Source organism: Nycticebus coucang, chromosome 10 (genome assembly GCF_027406575.1).
Source record: "Nycticebus coucang isolate mNycCou1 chromosome 10, mNycCou1.pri, whole genome shotgun sequence".
NCBI lineage: Eukaryota > Metazoa > Chordata > Mammalia > Primates > Lorisidae > Nycticebus > Nycticebus coucang.
Genome location: NC_069789.1, coordinates 17,243,140 through 17,260,226, shown reverse-complemented (window position 1 = coordinate 17,260,226; position 17,087 = coordinate 17,243,140). Strand labels below are relative to the sequence as shown.

The 17,087-nt window shown below is 42.8% G+C and overlaps 1 protein-coding gene across 1 annotated transcript in view; it reads right to left on the bottom strand.

Annotated features, from left to right (window-relative positions):
* The window catches only part of LOC128597423 (disrupted in schizophrenia 1 protein-like), a 284,982-nt gene that overhangs the window by 12,947 nt on the left and 254,948 nt on the right, over positions 1 to 17,087 (bottom strand). Inside the window, exon 10 of the mRNA XM_053607790.1 lies at positions 5,040 to 5,228. Within this exon, the coding sequence (XP_053463765.1) occupies positions 5,040 to 5,228 (189 nt within the window). The remainder of the gene's footprint in view (positions 1 to 5,039; positions 5,229 to 17,087) is intronic.

Genomic DNA, 17,087 nt, shown 5'->3' with positions numbered 1-17,087 from the left:
GATTTTACTTCTTTGTTTCTAGTTAATCCAGCCAAAGGTTTATTGATTTTATTTATTTTTTCAAAAACCAACCTTTTGTTTTGTTAATTTTCTGAATCATTCTTGTTTTCAATTTCATCATTAAAATGATTTAATTTTGGTTATTTCTTTTAATAACCAAATACTTATTTTAATATTTCTTCTACTGGGTTTGGGATTACATTTTTCTTCTTTTTCCAATTCCATAAGATGACTCATGAGGTTATTGATGTGCTTTCTTTCTGTTTTTCAAATGCAGGCATCTCATGTTGTAAATTTCCCTCTTAACACAACTTTTGCTTATCCCACAGGTTTTGGTAACTCGTGTCTTCATTGTTGTTATATTTGAGGAATTTGACGATTTTCTCTTTTATCTCTTCCTGAACTCAACTATCATCCAATGTAAGTTTGTTTAATTTCCAAGTCTTTGTGTGTGGGCAAATGTTTTTTTTGGAGTTCCACCTTTATAGTCCTGTGGTCTGGGAAGATACAAGGTATAATTTCTATTCTTTCAATTTTGCTGAGGTTTGATTTGTATACTAGGATGTAGTCAGTTTTGGAGTACTTTCCATGGGCTGACAAGAAAAATGTATATTCTTTAGCTTTGGGATGGTGTGTTCTGTATATGTCTATTAATCCCATTTGTTCTAGGGTCACTTAATTTTAGTTCCTTTAAATCCACTTGTATCTGAGAATAAGATTGCAACCCTTCCTTTCTTTGATTTCCATTTGCTTGGAATACTGTTTTCCATCCCTTAACCCTGAGTCTTGATTTGTCCTTCAAGGCTAGGTGTGTCTCCAGGAGACAGCATATGATGGCTTGTGCTTTTTTATCCAATCTGCCACCCTGTGCCTCTTCAGCAGTGAATTCAGTCCATTGTCATTTGTTGAGAGAATTGATAAGTGTGGTGGACTTCTATTCACCTTATTTTGTGAAAGTCTGTTGCATAGCTTTATACTCTGCATCATTGTGGAAGTTAAGTTTTGACCTTTGGCTTCTGGGTGTTTCCTTTGCTTGTAGTCCATTGTGGTGGTCAGTGCTGAGAATAGGTCTAAGTATTTCCTGTAGAGCTGGTTTGTTGTGGCAAATTTCCTCAGTTGCTTGGATATCCACAAAAGATTTGATTTCTCTGTTAATTTTGAAGCTTAGTTAAGCAGGATACAGAATTCTGGGATGAAAATTGTTTTGTTTAAGAATGTTGAAGATTGATGACCATTGTCCTCTAGCTTGTAACCTTGCAGTTGAAAAGTCTGCTGTTATCCTAATGGCTCTGACTCTGTAGGTCAGTTGGTGCTTATTCCTGGCTGCTTGCAGAATTTTTTCTTTCATCTTGTCTTTGGACAGGTTCATTACAATGTGTCTTGGAGAGGCTCTGTTTGAGTTGAAATGGCCTGGGTTTGATATCCATCTGAAAGGAGTGTGTCAGCGTCTTTACTAAAACTTGGGAAGTTTTCATTTACGATAGTCTCCAGGAGGGCTTCCATTCCTTTGGAACAATCTTCTGCTGCTTCAGGAATCCCTATTATTCATATGTTTAAATGCTTCATGGAGTCTCGTAGTTCTCTAAGGGCCTGTTCTGTTTTCTCTCTTTCCTTTTCCACCTCTTTGACTACCTGGGTTAACTTTAACACTTTATCCTCTAGCTCTGAGGTTCTTCTTCTCCATGGTCTAACCTATTTTTGATACTTTCTACTGTATCTTTACATTCCCTTATTGTCTCCTTCATTTCCTTGAGTTCTGCCATATCCTTTCTATAGTCTATGTATCTCTCTTCCGACTTTTGGTTCTATCTTTTCATTTTTTTGTCCGTTCCTTTTATTGTCTTTACCAATCATATTTTAAATTCCCTTTCTGTCAAGTCCATTAATTCTTTATAGGTGGAGTCTTCTGCAGTAGGTGCCTCATGGTCCCTTAGAGGAGTTCCTCTGTTTTGACTTTTCATGTTCCCTGAATTTTTTTTTTTTTTTTAAGTTTCTGGCTGGGGCTGGGTTTGAAACTACCACCTCCAGCATATGGCGCTGGTGCCCTACTCCTTTGAGGCACAGGCTCCACCCATGTTACCCGAATTTTTCTCTTGGCTCCTCCTCAAGTGTTCTTTCTTCTTGTTCACATCCTTGTCCTCCTTTTTCCTTCTTATTGCCTCCTTTGCTTCAAATTAGCTTGTCTCAAAGCTTAGGTATTAAAGTGGCCTCAGCCTCAGCAAAGCCAAATAAACAGAAATCCTTGCTCTTGATGACAATATGTTGCAATATGTCACCAGGACCCCAGGTGGTGCTGTAGTCTTTTTAGGAGACAGAGAGCACAGCCAGCAACCTCTATGGTCCCTATTCCAAATTTGGTTGTCTTCAGTGATTGCCTGATTGTTTCCTCAGCATTCAGGCCCTGCTGGGTGGCAATCTTAAAGTTCACAAGAATCCTTGGGGGGAAGGTCTCACAGCACCCCCTGAGTCCAGTTCCTGTGGGGTGCAGGAGTCCCTCCGCCATTCCCAGGAATGGAGCTCAGATCCCAGTAGGCAAAATTAAGATGACCATGCTTTAGGACCCTGCTAAGACCCTCTCATGACAGTCCTACAATGGCAGCCTCCAAGGCCACCAAGACCTTCTTGGTATGGCTGCCTCACAAGCCACCAAATCTATAGCAAATCCACTTCAACCGTATTCAAATCTGGTTGCTGTATACTGTTTGAGTCCACCCATTATTCCAAGCTTTCCACTCAACACGCAGCTTCCTCCAACAAATAAAAACTCTGGAAAGGCTTCCTCTGCCCAGACCTGTGGGGGTAGGGCAGCCCATCCCATCTGGTTGTAATCACTTGAGGAAGTCTTCAGATTGCCACAGCTCCAGATCATACCCTGCATCCAGCTCACCACCTCTTTGCTGTGTTCCCTGAGCTATGACTCTGGGCAAAGTCCCTGTACCAGGTCTGGCTGGTTCTCTCTTTTTCCCCAGCCCTTCTAGGAAAGCTCAGCTGAATAATCCTTCTGGTCTGCCATTTTGCTCCGCCCCTCTAAAATCTAGCTTCTCATAATCCCATTTAATCTATTATATCTTTTTTAATAAGGAGACTTTTTTTTCCCTTGAGACAGAGTCTCACTCTACCCTCGGTAGAATGCTATGGCATCACAGCTCACAGCAACCTTTAGCTCTTGGGCTTAGCCAATTCTCTTGCCTCAGTCTCCCAAGTACCTGGGACTACAGATGCCTGTCATAATGCCCAGCTATTTTTTTGTTGCAGTTTGGCCAGGGCTGGGTTCAAACATGCTACCCTCTGTATATGGGGTTTGCACCCTAGCCACTAAGCTATAGGTGCCACCTGAATAAGGAGACTTTTAAAATATAGTCATTTATTCATAATTCATTCAATATATATATATTTCTGAGACAGAGTTTCACTGTGTTGCCCTTGGTAGAATGCTATGGTGTCACAGCTCACATCAACCTCTAAGTCTTGGGTTTAAGTGATTGTCTTGCCTCAGCCTACCGAGCAGCTAGGACTACAGGCACCTACCACAACACCCTGCTATTTTTTTGTTGTTGTTGCAGTTGTCATTGTTGTTTAGCAGGCCTGGATTTGTTGGAACCCACCAGCCTTGGTGTATGTGGCTGGCACCCTACTCACTGAGCTACAGGTGCCAAGCCTTATCCAATACTTTTTAGTAAGTGACATTTATTTAGGAGCCATGAGAAGCTATATATGACCTCTCCCCTCAAGCAACTTCTAGTACCTAGGAGGGATGAAAGGGTATGTGCATACATGCCACGCACACACACATATACACACACATTCTAGGATCATTGTAAATTAATCTGCACCACTTAATCAGCCTATGAGACGGATGTTATTATCACTTTATTGGTGAAGAAATAGGTTCCAGCATCTAATATATTTTAAATATGAATACACTTTTAATGATTTCCTCAGTATATTAGAAAGTGAATCATGAGAAATCCCTTAATTTTTTTTTTTTTTTTTTTGGAAATAAGGTTTTGCTGTCTCAATTTGAACTGAACCAGCATCTTCTGAGACTATCCCTCAGGATGCAAATATCCAAATATTAAGGTGACCTCAGTTACTCTTCATTTGTGTAAAGAGAAAAACAGCTTCAACTTAATGTCCTAACTAGTTATTAGACAGTCACCCTTCCCCTATCCTCCCCTGGCTCCAGGTGTGAAAGCCATCATGGCCCTAAGGGGCGGGGTGGAGATGGCTTAGGAATGCTGCAACCACTGTTAGATACGCTATTGACTGCTGTTGTGAAAAGAGGGTTAATGATGCATGGCTAGTGCCCTACACTTATGATGAGTAAGTAAATACAGTAACTTTGGGGAAGGGTAGAAGAACGCTGTAAAGTTCTCTCAAAGCAAGGCAGGCTTTCAGAAAGACCAACCTATCTTCCTGGGATTCTGAATCTTTGTAATAAAGGACAATTTTAACTTACACAGTGTTTGGCTCCTGGTTCTGATACCCTGGAATCAGGGTATTCACAATTGGAATAGGAAGGAGCATAAGGACACTTTAACACCACCGACAAGCAGAGGCTTCAGCTAAGGCAGCCTTGTCATCTTCTCCCATTCTTTCTGAGAAAGAAGCTCTCAGAAAAGCACACACATGGAAGAGCCACTTCATGGTCTTCACTCAGTTTTCTCAGAGTTGGCCTGATTTAGTCTGTGATTGTGCAAATCCAGAGGACTGAGCCAGGAGACAAAGGGAAGATAATTATCAAACAAGGAAAGTACTCAAGACCTGTGCCAAGGCAGAGATTGCTGTAAATAATCACAAGGAAATTCGCAAATGCAGGGTTGAGGGGGAAGAAAGAGAAAAAGAAAAGTGTCACCTGTAAAACAAAAACAAAAGCTGACAAGTAATTCTACTCTGTTTGCCAAGGCACCTGGAGAAGAGCCTTGTGCTCCATGGCGCCCTTCACAGTGACATTCATGTGAAGCCCAAACAACCTGCCTGACCACAGGCACAGTAAACATCATAAAGGTCCCACCAGGCAACAGCTGCGCACTCCTTACCATAGGCAGTTTCTTGGTACTCCAGTTCTCTTCTCAATCTGTTGTAATCTTCTTTAACACTTCCCAACTTTTTACCATTTCTGGAACTCAGCACCAACAGCTTACTGAGGAGTCCCTCCAGCCCTTCTCTCTCTAACGTTAATGATCTAATCTCCTCAGTGAGGTCCTTTGCTGTACAGAAATGATTTCCTATAGCACATTGTGGGGAAGAAGAAGAAGAGAAAACAAGTTTCACAGTATGCACAAACATACAAAGTACAGCACCAGCTAACATACACTCAGCACATGGAACCCTGCAGCTACGTGCCACTTCTTTAACAGTCCTGTCCTACACAACTGGGAGAACACTAACCTCCTTAAAGTGGGAAAACTGCCTGTCTCTATATCATCTTACTCTTGTTATGTCTGTTTTAGGGGTTCCATTGGCTAAGCCACGCCTGTGAAACATGATAGCCAAAAAGTGTCCTGGTGGAGCTCAGGGAAGCCACAATGTATCACACCACTCAAATATCCAAATGTCAAAGAGGTGACACATTATAGCAGGTGAAAAAGGACTGGGCCTTGGAGTCAAAATAGACATATATTAAAATCTTAGTCCCCTTGTCACTCAAACTAATGACTTGGAGTAAGGAAATCAGTACACCTGGAACAAACTTCTTATAAAATACGATTGTAACAACACCTGCATCGTAAGTGCCTACTGGAATAAATAAGAAATTTTGTAAACTATTGAGAAAAATATATGGCACATTGAATGTAACAAGGTTGCAGAAACAAGGTCAATATACAAAGATCAATTGTACGTCTAAATATTAAAACAAACAATTAGAAGATGATTAAAAATAATTTAGAATATCAACAGAAAGGAAGCCAAACTTCGTAAAATAATTTAAAGAAGTTTATTCTCAGCCAAATTGAACAAATGGACTTTCTGTGGTTGGGTAATGATTTGGTTTTATACACTTCAGGGAGGCAAGAATTACACACAAAGTCATAAATCAATACATGGAAAGTGCACATTGGTTTGTTGCAAAAAGGTGGGACATCTCAAGGGGGCGAGAGCTTACAGTTATAGGTGGGTTTAAATTCTCTTTGATTTGTAATTGGTTAAATAAATGAAGCTTTGTTTAAAGGTTGGGAATGTTTTAACTTAAGATAAGGAACTCTATTATTTAGAGACAACCCACTGGACATACATCGAGATTCAAGTGATTTGCTGTGTATACTGAAGACCTGCAGCTTTGCCTTGTGTAACTCCAGGACTGTAAAGAGCTACAGAGGATGTCTGCAAGAAGGAAGGGAGGCATGATGAGGTGTGTCTTGTATCCCTTCTCAGGGCCAGCAACTCAGTTTTCGGGTTTCCCCTTGACAAAGAGGGGATTGATTCAGTCAGCAGCTGGGGAGGAATAGCCTTAATTAGTTCATAAAAAGATATTTAAAAGCTCAAAATTTTCAGGGATAATTTTTTTAAAATATGTGCAGCTCTCTAGTGACAATTAAAACTGCTGAGAGATATTAAAGACAAATAATTAGACAGATATACTATATTCATGTATTTAAAAATTCAGCAATGCTAAGATTTCAATTTTCCCCAAATTGATTCACTAATTTAATGCAACTCTAATCAAAATTTCATGAGACTCTTTTATACAAACTTATAAGCTTATTTTAAAATATAAAAGAATGAGCTCAGGAACTTGAGACTATAATGTACTATGATTATGCTTTGGAATAATCACCATACTCTAGCTTGGACAACATAGTAAGAACCTATCTCTGAAAAAATAAAAGGAAATGTAAATAAAAGTCCAAAGGCCTATGTAAACCAAAGCAATTCTTTAAAACGTAGTCCTGATTTCAAGACCAAGTCAGATAAATCAAGACAGTGTAGCACTGGCATAGAGCTAGGTAGAAAGACAAACAGATCCATGGAATAGACAGTCCAGAAGTAGAGCTACATTCATATGGGAAACTGATTTTCAACCAAAGTGCCAGAGTCAATGAAGAAAAGATTTTCAGTGAACTGTGCTATCAACACAACTAGCTATCTATATTATGAAAATAGTAACCTTGATACATGTCTCAAACCATACCAAAAAATTAATTAAAGATAAATCATAAGCCTAAATGTAGCAGTTGAAATAGAAAGCTTCTAGCAAGAAATATGGGGGAATATCTTGCTGCCCTTAGAGTATGTACAAACTTTAGACAGGACATAGGAAACACTAACCATAAAAGGAAAAACGGATAAATGAACTTCATCCAAATTATAAACTCCTGCTCAGCAAAAGACATTATTTAAAAAATGACTAGGCAAGTCACAGACTTGAGGAGAACATTTGCTACCCATTTGTCTGACAAAAGACTTGAGTCCTACAACTCAATAGGCAAAACACAAATGGTGTCACTGAAAAATGAGCAGTGACTTAGGCATTTTTCAAAGCAAGATATACAAATGGCCAATAAACACATGAAAAAGTGCTTGACACGGGGCGGCACCTGTGGTTCAGTGGGTAGAGCGCCGGCCCCATATACCGAGGGTGATGGGTTCAAACCCAGCCCCGGCCAAACTGCAACAAAAAATAGCTGGGCGTTGTGGCGAGTGCCTGTAGTCCCAGCTACTCGGGAGGCTGAGGCAAGAGAATCACCTAAGCCCAGGAGTTGGAGGTTGCTGTGAGCTGTGTGAGGGCCATAAAGTTAGACTCTGTCTCTACGAAATAGTGCTTGACACCACTGACCATCAAGGAATTACAAACTAAAACCACATAGATTTCACCATAAACCCACTAAAATGGCTTGAATTAACTAGACTACAAATGTCAACATGGGCAAGAATGTGGAGGAATGGGAACTCTCCCAGGTGTAAATGGAAAAGGCCTTTTGAGGAAAGTCCTGCAGTTTCCCCTAAAGTTAAACATGCATCTACCCTGTAATCCAACAACTCTACTTCTAAGCATTGGCACAAGAAAAATGAAAAGATATAATCAGAAATACTTGTACTTGAGTGTTCATGGTGGCTTTGAGTGAGAACCCCAACTGGAAGCACCATAAATATCCATCACCAGAAGCAGAAACAATGATATAGCTACACAGGGGAAGATTCCTCAGCAATAGAAAGAAACAAACTTCATGCACTCAGAGACATGTGCATAGCTAAAAAAAAAAAAAAGAAAAGAAAAGAAAAGACATAAAGACGACATGCCATATTAATCCATTAAGTTCTAGAACAGACAAAACTAATTTATGGTAGAAGACATCAGTACAGAAGTCATGTTGGAAGGAAGGAGAAAGACTGAGAAAGGACACAAGAGTGATGTTTGGATGAATATGTTCTCGATGCTGATAAGGTTGTTGGTACCACAGGAATCAAAATTCATAGAACTGTACAATTAACGCCTGTTCATTTCACAAACATAAATCATACCTTGATACAAAAGAGGAAAATTTTACATAGGAAAATCAAATCATAAATTCATAAACATATCACATTAAAAAGTCCCCAAAATAATACTTACTGTTATTAAAAGGCACCACTATTTTCTAAGAATTTATTGTAACCATAATCACAATAATAGCTACAAACCTTCCCTCCTTTTAATCTCACCACAACCTTGGGAGAGAGATTACATCCTATATTGCTGATTCTAATAAGCACTGTTTTGGTTTTTGGTGGTGTTTTTGTTTTAAACATTTTAACATCTCTGAAATAGGAATGTATCACACATCACTATCAGCTGCAAGGCAGTCAAGATGCAGTTGTTACAACTCAAACATACATGGTGGCCTAGCTGACCACATGCAACCCCCTGGTGTTTCAATGTAAAAACTATTTCAGGACCAGTTGAGTTTGGCTGTTGCCTAAAAACCTGCTGTTAACATAGATTTATAAGATCAGGAAAGTACCAACATTTAAAACCTGAGGAAGGGTGTTAGCAACTTGGCAGAAAGTCCTACAGAAAACAGTAGTCCATTCTCAGGGCAGGGGAAGGGTGAGGCTGGTGGTGGAGCACCATCAACAGCTTCCATGGCATAGAGCAGTGGTCCTCAACCTTTTTGGCATCAGGGACCAGTTTCATGGAAGGATGGTTTTCAGGATGTTCAAGCACATCTGCACCACAGTGCCTCAAGGAGGCATAACTTAGACCGCTCAAGTGCACAGTTTACAGCAGGGTTTGAGCTCCTAAGAGAATCTAATGCTGATGATCTGACAGGAGGCGGAGTTCAGGCAGTGATGACAGAAATGGGAGTGGTGCCGGTCCATGGCCTGGGGGTTGGGGACTGCAGGCCTAGAGGACGATGATGTATGGGAAACATGAGCCTCAGCAACTTTGAGTCAATATGTATCTTAGAAGACTCAGACTAAATATGAAATGTTTTAGGAAAACCTTAACCAATTTATTTTCCTTTTTAAAGAGTGACTCTTGATCTTTTAAAAGCTTAAATACATCTATGAGCTGTTTCAATAGCTCTTTCTAAGCCTCAGGAAGAGTTGCATCATTGTTTAACTGACAGCAATTTTCTTTCTTTGTAGCATATAAACTAGTGGTACTTTTTATGCTCACTGAAATACACAGTGTTATCTCTATAGCTGAGAAAATGGAAATCCAGAGAACTAAGACATGTTGCTTGAGATCACATGCAAGTAAACAGCAGGGCAAGCTTCCAGCTTAAGCACAAGTCCAGAATCTCTGCTTTTAAATACTGAGTGACACCGTTTGCTTCTTTATTTTACAAAATGTTTTCCCACAGCGAAAGCATGAGCACCCAGTATGTATCATCTGTCACTGCAATCTACGCTTTCCAGTTTCATGATTACATAAATATCTTTCTGAGACCCTTTTGACTATCACTGTATCAGGCAGCATGGCAAACACAAGAGAGAAGAAGGCACTGCACCTGCTCTCCAGGAAGTAACCATAAAATCAGGGGATGCGGAGCACTGCAAAGAACAGACAAATATGTGCCAGAAGGGTCACAGGAGAAGAGCGATTATTCCGGAAGGAGAGGCTGAGCAAGTTTCATGATGGAAGAACATAAGATTCCCAAAAGAAGAAACAGAAATCTTGGCCAGAGACCAAGGTGAAGACAAGGCTGACTGACAAGGAGGTTGGATCAAAATGGTAGTGTCCCATGCCAAGCTGATCAATTAGGACTCATTTAAATAAAAAAAGAAAAAGTCCATAGGAAAGCAAGCTGGACTTCCACAGCTTTGAGTTTTAAACAGAAATACAAATAAAACCTCTCCCAGACCAGTGATTCCTATCCTGACAAAAGAGCAAGGCGGGACGGCAGGAGTACAGCCCCCCACACCATGCCACGAAGAACCTCCAGGGCCCCCCGACTCTTGGGGAACTTGCAGATGGACCAGCCCCAGACATGTAACTGCTTTGAGGCTGGCCAGCCACGTGCTTTCAAATGTTCCTTTTCATGCTGGGCTTAGGGAGCTCCGATGTTTCTTCTGGACGATGTTTTCAAGGGAGAGAGTTAACAAAAGGTAGAATGAGGGCCAACAGTGCCTTCTGAGACACCAAGCAGAATATTGCCTCCTACGAGCAGTTCAGAAAGACAAGACTTCTTCAGTAAACACTGACTGGAAGAGACTGCATGTTGCTGGAAATATGCTTTCTAATCCTCTGCAGCCTATCACAAACTCTAAAGACCGTAACAAAACATGAGAACAATCATGAATTTTAAAACTTGGGTTTCTTCCTTGATCCTGAGTAGAGCTTCGGGAAATGCATAGCAATAGAAGCAAACTTTTTACAGTGCAGAACGGTATTAATTCCTAAAGATAGTTCATATCCTAGCAGCAGTAAAATGCTACACTGTTCTTGGTTAATTTTTTATAAGCATTTTGACCTCGTATCTAAGCCCACAAGGCAAATTTTAGTTGATTCAGTCCCCCACCTCTGATTGTTGAAATTGGCCAAGAGCTCAGTTACAAAAATTCAGAAAATCAATGTTGATCCTCAAAGCAAGTTCCATCAGTGACGTGTGACCACAATCTTTGTAGTCTAATGGGCCCTTTTCAAATCTCCTGGGGGTGCACGAAGGTGAATATGCTGCCATTGGGAAGAGGCGTGAGGAGGTGAATATGCCGCCCTTGGGAGGAGGCGTAAGGAGGTGAATATGCCACTCTTGGGAGGAGGCGTGAGGAGGTGAATATGCCGCCATTGGGAAGAGGTGTGAGGAGGTGAATATGCCACTCTTGGGAGGAGGAGTGAGGAGGTGAATATGCTGCCCTTGGGAAGAGGTGTGAGGAGGTGAATATGCCACCCTTGGGAGGAGGCGTGAGGAGGTGAATATGCTGCCATTGGGAAGAGGTGTGAGGAGGTGAATATGCCACTCTTGGGAGGAGGCGTGAGGAGGTGAATATGCCACTCTTGGGAGGAGGCGTGAGGAGGTGAATATGCTGCCCTTGGGAAGAGGTGTGAGGAGGTGAATATGCCACTCTTGGGAGGAGGCGTGAGGAGGTGAATATGCGGCCATTGGGAAGAGGTGTGAGGAGGTGAATATGCCACTCTTGGGAGAGGAGGCGTGAGGAGGTGAATATGCTGCCCTTGGGAAGAGGCGTGAGGAGGTGAATATGCTGCCATTGGGAAGAGGTGTGAGGAGGTGAATATGCCACTCTTGGGAGGAGGCGTGAGCAGGTGAATATGCAGCCATTGGGAAGAGGCGTGAGGAGGTGAATATGCAGCCATTGGGAAGAGGCGTGAGGAGGTGAATATGCCGCCCTTGGGAGGAGGCGTGAGGAGGTGAATATGCTGCCCTTGGGAAGAGGCGTGAGGAGGTGAATATGCCACCCTTGGGAAGAGGCGTGAGGAGGTGGATATACCGCCATTGGGAAGAGGTATGAGGAGGTGAATATGCCGCCCTTGGGAAGAGGCATGAGAAAGTGGATATGCTGCTGTTGGGAAGAGGTGTGAGGAGGTGAATATGCCGCCCTTGGGAAGAGGCATGAGGAGGTGAATATGCCGCCCTTGGGAAGAGGCATGAGGAGGTGAATATGCCACCCTTGGGAGGAGGCGTGAGGAGGTGAATATGCCGCCATTGGGAAGAGGTGTGAGGAGGTGAATATGCCACTCTTGGGAGGAGGCGTGAGCAGGTGAATATGCAGCCATTGGGAAGAGGCGTGAGGAGGTGAATATGCAGCCATTGGGAAGAGGCGTGAGGAGGTGAATATGCCACCCTTGGGAAGAGGTGTGAGGAGGTGGATATACCACCATTGGGAGGAGGAGTGAGGAGGTGAATATGCCGCCATTGGGAAGAGGTATGAGGAGGTGAATATGCCGCCCTTGGGAAGAGGCATGAGAAAGTGGATATGCTGCTGTTGGGAAGAGGTGTGAGGAGGTGAATATGCCACCCTTGGGAGGAGGCCTGAGGAGGTGAATATGCCACCCTTGGGAAGAGGCGTGAGAAAGTGGATATGCTGCTGTTGGGAAGAGGTGTGAGGAGGTGAATATGCCGCCCTTGGGAAGAGGCATGAGGAGGTGAATATGCCACCCTTGGAAGGAGGTGTGCAGAGGTGAATATGCCACCCTTGAGAGGAGGTGTGTGGAGGTGAATATGCTATCCTTGGGAGGAGGCGTGCAGAGGTGAATATGCTGCCCTTGGAAGGGAGGAGTGTGGAGGTGAATATGCCACCCTTGAAAGGAGGTGTGCGGAGATGAATATGCCACCCTTGGGAGGAGGTGTGCAGAGGTGAATATGCCACTCTTGGCATCTTGAGGCACAGGTGCCCGTTTGCTGTTCAGAAAAGGAATGGAGTTTGGGTATCCTTGTAGGTTTTTTAAATACTCATCAACATATTTTATTCTGAAAATAACACAATTTAAAGCCAAAGCCCATTTTAACCACTTCGTTTTTTCTAACTTGACTTATACTCAGCATTTCTTAATTCTAACCTCTGCTCCCTCTACTACTTCACAGTACCTAGGGGGTCACTGTGTTGCATTCTTCCCTCACCTGAGTGAAATTGTCTCACTTAATCTTCCCAACAATCCAGGAAGCAGGAGGTGGGGAGGGCATCCTAATGATTGTCCTTAATTTCCAGTTGAAGAAACCCAGGTGCAGGGGGTGACCTTGTGAAGGTCACAATGATTTAGATTCCATGGCAGGTAGCTGAGCTTAAATTCGGCTCTTCTGGTGTTATCAGTAAGCAACTCTGTTGAAACCTAGACACAAGTCATCCGTATGGTGAAGGAGCACATGGGTAAGGGCACATGAATCCGGTGCTCACAAGGACCCTTTCAGCTGACCAGTCCTCAGGGTTGGAGATGGCTTCCACTTGGGGGAAGGCCTCACATAATATGGCCCTGATCTGGGCCCACAGACAAGTCAGTATAACAGTCCTCCTAAAATCATCCACCTTCACCTACTCACATTGATGCTAAACTTCTTTCCTAGGAAAAAAAGAAATATAGCCAGTGCTAAAAAGATAATCCTAAAACTTTCAGAGTTCTGTATAATTTATCCTACTTGACACCAGATCTCTGGAGGAACGTCAAGCTCAAGGGCACGGTTAGGCACGATCTCACCCCTGCCACTTACACCCTTCTCTGGGTTGGCTGAACCAAAGGGCAGATAAGGCAGCAAACAGGTCCCGACCAACTGCTCCCCATCCTCACTTCTGCCTGGAAGCTCCTAAAGCTAGAATTTGTCATGTTATGTCAGTTTTTTTTTTTCTTCTACTTATGATTTCCTGAGATAGCCAAAAGCATTTCCTCCGAGCAGAGCCCCCTGGCTGGTTTTGCACATTGAACATTTCAGAGGGCTGCATAATTCTTGGAAGGTGAGGAGGAACATAACACCAGACACATAGAATTTTACATAAAACATAGACTGGGTCTAAAAGCTTGAGAAAATGTGGTGCCTGGTAGAAGACTACATATACGAATGAACAACGGCAAGAAGATGTTTTAAAAAATAGACTTTTTATGCACAATGTGCAGCAACCTGCCCAGGAAACCAACTCCCCACCCTAGGAAGCAGACTGCTCTAGGTCCAACCTGCAGGAAGCCAGATGGGTACCCCTAGTAAGAACTCTAGAAGTGAAGGGAAGCTAGACAGTGACCTCTGTGCCTACTGGCCCCAAATGACCAGAATTTGATTAGTTACTGACACCCTCCCTGATGTATGTCCTGGTTTCCAACCTTGAGCCAGTTAGAGAAAGCCAAATATGCTCCTCAAGCCAATCATAAAAGACTCCCTACTGCTAGTAAACAACCTCCAGCTGCCCTGTCCCAGCAGCCACCAAGTCAAGGCACACTTGAAACCTCCTTTTGTCCCACCACAACATCTTTCTTCCTCTGCCTGCCTTTGTGTCTCAGCCATGTCCTAAGCCATGGCATCTGACTCCCTTGTAGTAGCAGGCTCTGAATGGTAACCTTTGCTTATTCTCATTGGGGAGTTTATTTTCACACTCGATACCCATCATCTTTGAATCTAATCTTTACTGGATCTATTGCCTTCTCCAGCTGATATAAACTATGGGTTTTCGGGCAACACCTGTGGCTTAGTGAGTCGGACACTGACCCCATATACTGAGGGTGGCAGGTTCGAACCCAGCCTGGCCAAACTGCAACAAAAAATAGCCGGGCGTTGCGGTGGGCACCTATAGTCCCAGCTACTCGGGAGGCTGAGGCAAGATAATAACCTAAGCCCAAGAGCTGGAGGTTGCTATAAGCTGTGATGCCATGGCACATTACCGAGGACAATAAAGTAAGACCCTGTCTCTAATAAATAAATAAATAAATAAAATAAATAAACCATGGGTTTTCTTAGAGGAAGGGAAAACGGTAAAGAAAGTAAAGAAAGGGAGTGTAAAAGTTGATGCCCCACATTACCATCTTTACACTGGATTATATTTTAGTCCCATATGTCCAGTGGCCTCTCCTGGACCACTGCCACTCCTTCTCCTGCTTCCCTGAAGCTACAGACAGAGCAGTGCCCAGCAGGTCCAGCCTCAAGCCCCACACGCCCTTTACAGAGAGAGCACTGCTGTTCCAAGTTAGCACAGTGCCCTTGTCTCTGTGACCTGAACTGCCCTCTATAGTAACAGACAATCTTAAAAACCCATTTAAAAATAATTTAATAACTTTTCCTGATTCATAATAAAAAGGCGATTTAAACGTGTTCCATTTTACTTTAGGTTTTATCTCTAGGGGTTGTATTACAAGGTTAATTTTAAATACAATTGTAAATATCAATGATAAATAAGTAAAATTCTTACTTTTTCTTGTTTGACAAACTGACATGGGGTATTTAATTTACTTTAATCATTAAGAAAATAATATTTTCTCAAAATACTTTAAAATGATTTATATTTATCAATTCAGTGTCGAATATTCATCTAAAAGAAGATAGAAATTTAAACACATGTTTCTAAGTTTAAGGAAAAACTTAGAACTATTAGTTCTTAGAACTTAGAACTATTTTCATTATCTGATATGTGGAATTTATCCACTCTGTATTTATTCTAGAAAAATCTAGTTTATTTCTACAATGTTCTATTTTCCCCAAAATCGTAAGTTAAGAGAGAAGATTTTAGGCTGCCATTTAAAAATATTTGTCTGAACCAAATGCATTTGGGATATAGATAGCTGTTATCCTCTATAAAAAGAACACCAAGTTGGATAGAATCAACCTTAAAAAAAGTGTTTTTTTGTGTAACAGAAACATCCTAATGTGTTATTTAAAAATAAATAATCAGGAGTTATCAGTTATCTTGGGGTGGATGACTGAAGCAAGCTTTCCACAGAGGCTCCCATCCAGCAGAGTTAAAGGACAGAAGTTTAGCAAGTAATCTGGTGGATTAGAGCTGAGCCAAGAGAGAAGGTTGAAGAACACACATCAACCCTGCTGAGGCAAGTTGCAACCCCAAGGATACAAACAAAAGATACAAAATCCATCACCAAGTGGACAGGAGTCCCCTCCCCCATGAGAACAGCTCTCAGTACTCCATACAAACAAGCAAGCAGAGTCCAAAAGTCCTCCCATTATATCCCACAGGAGAGACCCTCTATAAATTCGACCTACTTCCCCTACTAAGGAGCCATGGTGCTCTCTGCCAGGTATAAAACTGTATAAAACTGTATATATTCTCTACCTACAATTTTGAACTACCAGCACTTCCCTCCACTCTCAACCCAAGGTCTGGAAGCCTGTTCCCCAGGAGTCCAGATTCTCGGGTATTTTCTCAAGAATTGTGGACAGGGCATGGACTGCTGATGCTGTGGGTCAGGTCAATGCTGATGCTGTGGCATGGGAGTAAGGAGAGAACGGTCAGCTGAGAGAGAACCATACAGGAGCAGCAGTGCCCCAAGGCACAAAGCAGCAGCTGCAGTGGCAACAATATGGCTCCCCCCTGGATATTCTGGAGTCACACCCCCTGTCTCTCTGGGCAACCAGAGGAGGCCAGGCATCTTCTCTCATGGCAGCCACAGGAGGAAGAGATCTGGGATGAAAATGCAGGTCCCGTGAGTAAAGGGTTGGCCTGAGGCGGAACCGGCCTGGGTGGAGCACAAGGACTAGAATACTGACGCGCAGAGCCGGCAGATTCCCAGGCCAGGGATGATACAGAGGACCACTTTACTGAGCCTAAGACACACCTGGCCCTCAGGGGATCATTAGCTGAGACAAAGGAGGGCAGGCAGAGGCTAGAATGGACAGCTAACTATGCCACTCCAATGCAAACTACACCCAAGACTGGGCAGTGGCATAGACAGGGCCTGAGTCGCAGGTTCTGCGAACTCACTGTCTGTTCTGCAGGGGAATATAGCCTGCAAAGAAACAAATTCTGCAAAGTTGTTCTGTTCTGTCAGTAACATCAATCAGGGGCAGGCCTCCATTAAGCACCCGAGGTTTTCAGGTCTCACCTCCCCCTGCCAGATAGTGGCAGAGAGCAGCAACCTGGCTGAGGAGACATAGATCTCCCTGTGATTTAAGCAGGTGCAAACCCCTAGAGTATCTGTTGATTGGAGGCTACTGGGTCACAACCCTGCGGGGTTATCGGTGACTGGGTGTAACAGAGGTGCAAGGTGGGGAAGG